Source organism: Acomys russatus, chromosome 11 (genome assembly GCF_903995435.1).
Source record: "Acomys russatus chromosome 11, mAcoRus1.1, whole genome shotgun sequence".
Taxonomy (NCBI): Eukaryota; Metazoa; Chordata; class Mammalia; order Rodentia; family Muridae; genus Acomys; species Acomys russatus.
Genome location: NC_067147.1, coordinates 55347744 through 55357687, shown reverse-complemented (window position 1 = coordinate 55357687; position 9944 = coordinate 55347744). Strand labels below are relative to the sequence as shown.

General features: G+C 44.1%; 1 protein-coding gene across 1 annotated transcript in view; it reads right to left on the bottom strand.

Annotated features, from left to right (window-relative positions):
- Window positions 1-1313: 1313 nt before the first annotated feature.
- Window positions 1314-9944, bottom strand: part of Hsf2bp (heat shock transcription factor 2 binding protein) — an 80647-nt gene continuing 72016 nt past the window's right edge. The window contains exon 8 of the mRNA XM_051152504.1: window positions 1314-2232. Within this exon, the coding sequence (XP_051008461.1) occupies window positions 2024-2232 (209 nt within the window). The 3' untranslated portion in view covers window positions 1314-2023. The remainder of the gene's footprint in view (window positions 2233-9944) is intronic.

Genomic DNA, 9944 nt, shown 5'->3' with positions numbered 1-9944 from the left:
CATGTATGTATTACTTTACTGCTTTATCTCTTGTTTTTAAATTCACAAGGGTTCAATCCCTGTAAGGTATATGCCTCATGTATATTTTTATTTTTATTTTTTAACTGAGTAGGTTTTCTTCAAATTACTAAATACAGAAAAAATTAAGGAAGGCATGCTTTCCTCTTGGCCTTGCAGTGAAGAGCAGGGTCATGGGCCTAGGCCCTCTAGTACTCTCTGTGGTACTCACAAAGAAAATCTGTGCATAGCAACCCTAGGAGACTCTGCCTGGGAACACCTGCCTATGAGACACCTCAGGACAGAAGGAATGATCAAGTCCTTACCCTCATGACCATCTAATCACTGGCAAACTACAACATTCTTCCTCTTTTTTTCTCCTCCTCTTCTTCCATCTTCTTTTCTGTTTAGGTTTTTCGAGACAGGGTTTCTCTGTGTAGCCCTGGCTGTCCTAGAACTCACTCTGTAGACCAGGATGGCCTCCAACTCACAGAGTTCCACCTGCCCCTGCCTTCTGAGTGCTGGGATTAAAGGTGTGCATCACCACCACCTGCCTGGCAGGTTTTGTTTGTTTTTTTCTTATCTACATAAGACTAGGCCTTTTTTCCTTAGAGAAATCTCAGCAATCCTGAAAGGAGGACAGGCCAATCCCAACAGCTTCCCCTGGTAGGACACTAAACAAACAGCAGGAGAAAGGAGGGGCTGCCATGCTACAGTGTGCACTCATTCTCCTTGCTAGGGACCTACAGACCACCAAGCATAGGTGGACACACACCTGCTGCTCCTCCATGAGTCTTAAGCTGCTTCACATCTCCCGGGCTCTGCTGAATTAGTACTCAAGAGGCTGCCTGTGACAGCCAAGCAGCCACGCCTTTCTCTGAGTTCTTCTTTCAACATAAAATACATATCCTCTTAAAATAAATGAAGTCACTCTATACCACCACACATACACACACAGAGAGAGAGAGAGAAATGGCTCAACATGTGTGCTGAGGCTGCCACTGTACACTGAGATTCACTTCCTCCCCCTCAGGGTGTTCAAGCTCAGTGTCCTGCAGTAACTTGTCCTGCCTTGAAGGAAGCCACCCAGAGAAAAGATGGAGTGTGCTGACTTAAGTGGAATTCTCTCACACCTTTCACTATCTGTGACAAGTGCAGTATGTTTTTCTTTGTCCTCTGCCAGTATCTTAGAACATAAGCTAGGTAGTGTGAAGGCTGCACAGACACAGAGGAACCTACACACACACACACACACACACACACACACACACACACACACACACACACACAAGTGCAGAGGCAGATGGATGGCCACTTAATGGAATTTAATCTCATAGTTCTCATGTTGAGGCCATTTTCCCATACTTGCTTTAAGTTCATAGTCAAAGGGCCAGAACAAAGTAAGCAAAGTGTATTTTGATAAACAAATAACACTGATAATGTACAAAGGACACAAACTTCCTAACCCCAAGATTATATTTCAGAATGTGATAGTTAATATTGACTCAGCTTTATTAAAAAATAAAAGAAGTACCAAACAGATCAAATGTCCAATGCCATGTGAAATAATAGGTTCACCAAGAGGTGACAAAGGTAAGCCTGAATGGTGGGCTATAGTTACCAGAGAAAGAGGCTGAGTTATCACAGACTCACAGTGCTTCTGGGAAATACTGACCACATGGTAGATCTAAACTCCTATCTTTAGGGTAAGCCTACTGGTGTGGGCAGCCTCCAGGGCAGCAAGAAGCTACTCTGAGAAAATTCTGGAAGAGTTTCCAGGTGTTCAGAGGGGACTGGAAAAATAACCTTTTTTGGTCAGTGCTCTGGCAAGATCAACCAGCTGTCTAACAAGTGTGCACACCCAGGAGGGAGAGGCAGGGTGCTCGTGCCCATCTCTAGTCAATCAAGGCCAACAATCTCTAACACATGACATACAGTGATATCTAGTTTTGCATACAAAGGTAGAGGGCCCGAGGAGGGGAAGGGCCACTGGCATTTCCACCAAGTCCCTGGTGGTCAAGCACACCTAAACACTACAGTCCAGGGCACGGAGGTCTTCCAGGAGCTCCTGGGCAGCAGTCTTCAGGTGAGAGTTGCGGCTCTTGGACAAAGCCAGGATGCGCTGCAGGGGTAAGGAGCTTCGCAGCTCTGCAGCAGCCTTGGAAAAGACTTCTGGTTCTAGAACCACAGACTGGATGAGCCGCAAGGCATGAAGGCACACTTCTGCATCTGGATCTAGGGAGAGGAGACACTGCTGGTTAAAACCAAAGCCTCCTCAGGAAGCCACCCCTGCACTGGTCTTTCTGAATGACAGCTCTGACAGCTGGGAAAGCTGGGGGCTAACCCAGAAACAGAAAGCCTCACTTGTTAGGTTCATGGCTGAACTCAGTCACCACCACCTTTGGTAAGCAGCCATCTTCAAATATCATAATCATATAATTTAAAACACCAAACTAGAGGCTAGAGAGATGGCTCAGCAGTTAAGAGCACTTGGTTTTTCAGTGGATCCAGGTTCAATTCCCAGAACCCATATGGTGGTTCACAACCATCCATATCTCCAGTTTCAAGGGATCTAATACCTTTCTCTGAACTCCATGGGCATCAGGCACATACATGGTACAATACATACACATAGGCAAAACATTAATACACATAAAATAAAATACGTTTTTTGTTTTGTTTTTGTTTGTTGAGACAGAGTCGCTCTGTGTAGTCCTGGCTATCCTGGCACTCATTCTGTAGACCAGGCTGGTCTCAAACTCAGAGAGATCCACCTGCCTTTGCCTCCTTCCCAGTCCTTAAAGGTATGTACCACCACTGCTGGCAAAAATAAAATAAATAAATCTTAAAACAAAACCCACTAAATTAGAAATATCAGGGCTTTAAACGTTGTTTTGCATTTGGCGGAAGCCTGAGCTTCCCATTCCCCATTGCCCCAGTCTAGCATGAAAGCGCAAGTGCACACGTTGGGAGGGAAAGGATGAAGCACAGAGTCTAAGTATCTCAGGGCTCTGGAACTCAGCCAAGCAGCAACCAGGGCCTGGACTGACTTGGGCAAGTTGGTGGCTGCTTCATGAGCACCCAGTAATGGAAGCTCGCTCAGAGCTCCAAAACTAAGAGGCAGAGACGGGAGCCCAGTTTTGTCAGGGCAGACAAAAAAGCTACTTCAGAAACAGCCCGCCCACAGGTACTGTGGTGGAACAGCACTAGGAAGATGGCAGCTATCGGTGCTGAAAGGCAATATCACATGGTTGACTGACCAAAAACCAAGCTCTAAAGGTCCAGCAATAAATTCTTCAGGGAGAAGGGAAGCCCTTGCTCCCCAGAATAAATGACAAGTATCAGATGATCTTTGATGAAACAGATAATGCTGGCCCACTTATTTCCTGTGATGCAGGGACTTAGAAACCTTGGGCAGTGGGAGGGGTTTTGAGGGTGAATGTTTTTTATTTGCTGGGGCTAGGAGTGCCAGGAATACTTTATTTGCATACAATAACACAGTTGTATCATAAGAAGGGGAACACAATACTTAATTATCCTATGGGTAGGGGAAGAACTCCAGGTACAGTTAAAAGGTCATTGGTTGAAAGCCAAGACACCAAGACATCTTATTAGCATAGGGTGGGTGTTCCCAGAAATCTCCAGGTGCTTGCTGAATGGGTGTCTTATCAGGAAAGGGTTGGGCCTGTAATCTTCCTGAAGGCTATGTGATGCTCCTTAGAGGATCTGGAGTTCCCCAGATCAGGCAGAGAGGAAACACAGCTGAGAAGGGAGTCCGTCATCTTATACAGGGCTCAGAGGCTCTCCGGAAATGCTAGACTTCGGCCTTAATGGCAGAGTCCCACATCTAAGGGGCTTGATGTTTCCTCTAAGTTTTCCATGTGAAAGATTTGGTTGTTAGCCTGGTGCTCTTGGGAAGTGGTGAACACTTTAGAGAGTGGCACTTAGTGGGAAGAAGTTAAGTGACAAGGGACAAGCTCTTGAAGGGGATCCTGGGACCCTATGCCCTTCATTTGTCTTTTTGCTTCTCAGCCCCTATGTGGTAAACAGACATAATCCCGCTGTCATCCCAAAGCAACAAAGCCAATTGACCAAAGATGGAAACATCTCAGACCACAGGCCAAAATAACCCTTCCTTCCTTTTGAGACAGTAATCACAGCTATGCAGAGCTGACAACATGAGGTTTCCCATGTTTTGCTGGACTGTCTACTTCTACAATTACTTAAGAAGGTACTACCTCTCATGTTCACTCCAACCATGGCGAATCCCTCAGTAACAACATAGACAGTGCCTACTCAGGGCCTTTGAGATGGGCAATATTACAGTGTCTTTGTTACCTTCTATTGCTGTGAAGAGACACCATGACCAAGGCTGCTTACAAAAGAAAGCATTTGACTGGGGGCTTGCTTACTGTTCCAGAGGGTTAGTCCATGATCATCACAGGAAGCATGGTAGGCAGGCATTGTGCTGGAGCAATAGCTGACAGCTCACATCTCATTCACAAGATGGAAACAGAGAGCAAGAAACTGAGCCTGGTGTGGGCTTTATGAACTTCAAAAAATAGGCACCCTCCAACAAGGTCACACCTCCTAATCCTTTCCAGTACACCATGTCTGAGCCTGTGGGGGCCATTCTCATTCAAACCACCACATACGAGGTACGAGATCCACAATCCACGTCTTTACTTTCCATCTGAATGCTCCTCAGGAGGTACAGAACCTGGCAACCCTGCTTATATTATAATAAGCACTGAGAAACAGACCAAAATAGTAGCCTATGTCAAAGCTATAGTCTTCAGCCAGGGTAAGCCTAACCACTCCTCTCTGGTGGGTACGCTATAGGCTGAGCACTGTAATGGAAGTCATGCATACAGCCAGCACCTCTTTCTTAGCAGTACACTCACTCAAAAGGACCTTTCAAGAAGTCAGTGGGGTGGAACACTACTTCCTCAGCCTGGGCCAGGGACTTCTCTTGTAGAACAAAAGTGGGGAAGGCTAAAATAAAACCTGTTCTTCACTGAGGGAGGGACATGGAGACCACTAAAAATCTTCTTATTCTAAAGGAGAGGCAAGAGCTGTGAAGATAAGGTGGCTGCTAAGAAAAGGCCAATATTTCAGGGAGAGCCCCCATACTAGGCACAGGTACACAGCAGCAAGCTGAAACAATGGAATACTCCCCCACCATGATTCCCCAGAACCCCACCAATACCTGGTAATTACACCCAGGCCAAAGACAAAACCAGAGCCCCTAAGGCAGGGAAGGTCAACAGTTAAAGGTACAGAGTAGCAATTTAGCCCTCCCTCAGAGCTGCAGGGAGGGCTAGAGGAATCTGACTCCAGTTAGCAAGATACATAGCAAACATGACAACAAATCCAAAACCCCCACCCAATTGCTCCCCAGCAGAACAGGGGGCATGGCATCCCCAGGTGTAAATACCATGCTTCCTCAGAAGGGGTGCCCAGGCTCCAACACCAAGGGCACTCCATAGGCTGCTATGCAGTATGATGGTTTCAATATTTTTAAAGATGTATTTTATTTTTAATTATGGGGGGTATGAGTGCATGTGAGTACAGTGCCCGTGGAAGCTAGAAGGTGTTGAATATCTTTAAAGCTGCAGTTACAGGAGCTTGTGAGCCACCTGACATGGGTGCCAGGACCTAAATTTGAGTCCTCTCAAAAAGCAGCACATGTTCTTAACCAATGGAGCTGGTCTTAACCAGCACTTCAGCCTTGAGTTCAATTTTTTAAAGAAGTAAACAAAAATAATATATGAGAGGGACCATACATGGCCCCCAAAGCTCAAAATGTTCTCTATATGACCTCAAGTAAAACTGTCTGACGCTGATCTTTTAGCTTACATGCCACACCCAACATTCAATCGAAAACTACAAGAAACACAAGGTCACTAACTACTAGTGACAATCAGTAGAAGTATGTACACACCTGCACACATGTATGTGTACCACATGTATGCTGTAAGTACCCATGGAAGCTGTACAAAGGCGTGGATCCCCTAGACTGGAGTTATAGAGGATTTTGAGCCACCATGTAGATTCTGGGAACTGAACCTGGGTCCTCTGCAAGAGTAACAAGTGCTCTTTACCACTGAGTCATCTCTCCAGCCCCATAAATGTATATTCTGAGTAAACATTATATTGTAAACTCTAAGGCAATATATTTAATTTGAGAAGCTAATAATACAAATAAAATAGAATATTAAAACAATCCATATCAGACAAAAAGGAAGAAAGAAATAGGTTTGAGATCCCTTCATGTATTTCTCATAGAGGTTTTGACCAAGTCTATCCCCAACTCCCTCCCCTTCAATTCTTCCCATACCCTGCCATCAGCACCTTTCCTCCCAACCTCATGTGCTCTTTTTTAAACTCACTAAGTGCACTTAGTGCCGTCAGTATGTGCAGATGTGGCTCCATCATCCCCTGGGACATGGCAGCCTATCAGAGGCGACATCTGAAGAACACTGTCTCTGCCCCAGCTGTCATCAATTGTCCAAGGTTCCTTCCTTCTTTCTGTATTTCAATAGTTATCTCTTGTAATGATTCTTCTTCTTGTTGTTGTTGTTGTTTTGTTATGCTTTTTGAGACAGAGTTTCTCTGTGTAACAGAGCCCCAGCTGTCCTGGACTCGCTTTGTAGACCAGGCTGGCCTCAAATTTACAATGATCCACCTGCCTCTGCCTCCCAAGTGCTGGGATTAAAGGTGTGCATGCCACCACACCTGGCTTGTACTGACTCTTAATGATCTCTCTTTTAAGATTGGACATTGTTTGTGAGCATGAAGTTGTGTGTGTGTGTGTGTGTGTGTGTGTGTGTGTGTGTGTGTGTGTGTGTAAGATTTTATTTTTATGCATATATGTATGCCATGTGTGCACAGGTGCCCATATAGACAAGAAAGGGGTGTCAGAAGCCCTGGAGCAGCAGTTAAAGGCTGTTATGAGCCACCTGATGTGAGTAGTGGGAACTGAACTCAGGTTTTTCTGCAAGAGCAGTACATCGTATTCTTAATTGTTGAGCTAATAGTTACATTAAGAGAACAGTATGGGGCAAGATGCCCCCTTATGGCCTCCATAGGCACTGCACATACAGGTAAGCAAGCTGGTCTAACTGGGTGTCTACATGTAGAAAAATGCAATTAGACCCATATTTGTCACCATGCACAAAACTCAAGTCCAAGTGGATTAAAGACCTCAACATAAAACCAGAGTCACTAAATCGGTTAGAAGGAAAGATGGGGAAGAGCCTGGAACACACTGGCACAGGAGACAACTTCCTGAACAGAACACCAACAGCCCAGGCCTTAAGGTCAACAATTAATATATGGGACCTCATGAGGCTGAGAAGCTTCTGTAAGGCAGAAGACACTGTCAACAAAACAAAGCGACAGCCACAGACTGGGAAAGATTTTCACCAATCCTACATCTGACAAAGGTCTAATATCCAAACTATATAAAGAACTCAAGAAATTAAACACCACCAAACCAAATAACCCAATTGAGAAATGGGGCTTGGAACTAAACAGAGAATTCTCAACAGAGGAGTATCAAATGGCTGAGAAACACTTAAAGAAATGCTCAACCTCCTTAGTCATCAGAGAAATGCAAATCAAAACGACTCTGAGATTCCATCTTACACCCATCAGAATGGCTAAGATCAAAAACTCAAGCGACACCACATGCTGGTGAGAATGTGGGGAGAGAGGAACACTCCTTCATTGCTGGTGGGAATGCAAACTAGTACAACCACTTTGGAAATCTATCTAGTGCTTTCTCAGAAAACTGGGGATAGGGCTTCCTCAAGACCCAGTTATTCCACTCCTTGGAATATACCCAGAAAAAAGCTCCACCACACAACAAGGACATATGCTCAACCATGTTCATAGCTGCCTTATTCATAATAGCCAGAACTGGAAACAAGCTAAATGTCCCTCAGTTGAAGAATAGATAAAGAAACTGTGGTACATTTACACTATGGAATACTACTCAGCTATTAAAAACAAGGAAATCCCGAAATTTGTGGACAAATGGATGGAACTAGCAATGATCATACTGAATGAGTTAACCCAGAAGCAAAAGACTCACATGGTATATACTCACTTATAATTGGGTACTAGCCCAAAAGGTATGTCCCATGAAAGTCTCCACTTACCAGGAGATTGGGACAGATGTGAGGATATCCCACTGGGAGATGGGGAAATAGAAGGACCCAGAGGGTCCTAGAAACCTACAAGAAGAACATCGTGACGGGTGGATCGGGGCCCAAGGGGTCTGCTCAAACTATTGCACTAACCAAGGACAATACAAGTAGTAAACATTGAACCCCTACTCTGATCTAGCCAATGGACAAGACATTCTCCAGTTATGTGGAAAGCGGGGACTGACTCTGACATGAACTCTGGTGCCCCATATTTGACTACCTCCTCTTGGTGGGGAGGCCTAATGGCACTCAAAGAAAGAATAAGCAGGCTACCAAGATGAGACTTGATAGCCTATGACCATGTAGTGGGGGAGGAGGTCCCCCTTGGTCATAGACCTAGGGGAGGGGAATAGGGTGAAAGCAGGAGGGAGGGAGGAATGGGAGGATACAAGTGATGGGACAAAAATTGAGTTATAATCTGAATAAATTAATAAAATAAGATTAAATTAAATTAAGAAAAGAAACTGCATAAGCACAAGAAACAGAGAACATGCTGCATGTGGAAGCAAGTCTCTAGGTGCTTCCTAGAGAAGAACAGAAGAGTCAAAAGAGCTGGGGTCTCACCTTTAAACAACAGCTCTGAGAAGACAGAGGCGGGACTGGCACAAGTCCTAGTCCAGCTTGGGTAAACGATGAGAATCTGTCTCAAAAAATAATATAAAATGTTTAAGTAACAAAATTATGTCATATAAGCTGGCTGCAGTGGCACATGCCTGTAATCCCAGTCCTCGGGAAGGTAGAGGCAAGCAGATCTCTGTGAATTTGAGGCCAGCCTGGTCTACAAATTAAGTCCAGGACAGCCAAGGTTACACAGAAGAAGAAAAAAAAACAAAAAACAAAAACAAGAAACAGAAACCAAGAAAAAATTATGTCATATAAACACTAACTATAAAAAAGCTATGTTTAAAAAAAAAAAGCTGTTACTATTATAGTCTTTTATTTGTATTTCAGAACAAAAAGTATCAGGAATGAAGAGGGGCATGGAATAATTAAGAGATCAGTGCATCCAAAGCTGAAACAGTCTTGAATATGTATGTACTTAACAACAGAGAGTCTAGAGATAGGCAATAGGCAAGAGTGCCCAGGGAAAATCAACATTCACAATCAGAGCTGGGAACGTTAACACTATTCATATTACTGCTTTAAAAAAAAAAAAAAGAAACAAAATGAATAATAAGGTAGAAAGCCCTGGCTGCCCTGGAACTCACTCTATAGACCAGGCTGGCCTCCACCTCAGAGAATCCTCCTGCCTCTGCCTCTTGAATACTGGGATTCAAGGCGCTAATCACCATGCCTGGCAAGAGATAGAATTTCTAAACAATGTTACTATTCTACCTTCCCAGCCATTTAGATGATTAACATAAGACATTCTTCCCTGGGACCTATGGAACAGCACCAATAGAAACTGTGTTCAGGGCCACAGAACAAATCTCAAAAAAAATTTAATGACTCCTAAGTATGTTCTGTGATCATGGGCAATGAGCTGGAAAGAAACTGAGTTCTGTAACCTAGAACATAAAGGCATCCTTAAAATCTCCAACACTATATACTTTTAAGTATAAGCATCAAACATAGAACCATTTCTAATTATCTTTGATTTAACCCTTAAAAAAGGAGGGGAAAAAGCTAAACCAAAACATGCAAAAGAAAAAATAATCAAGACATGTGCAGAGATCAGTACGGTTGTGAATAAAATGCTGGGCACGGTAGCTCAGTGCCTGCAACTGCAACGCT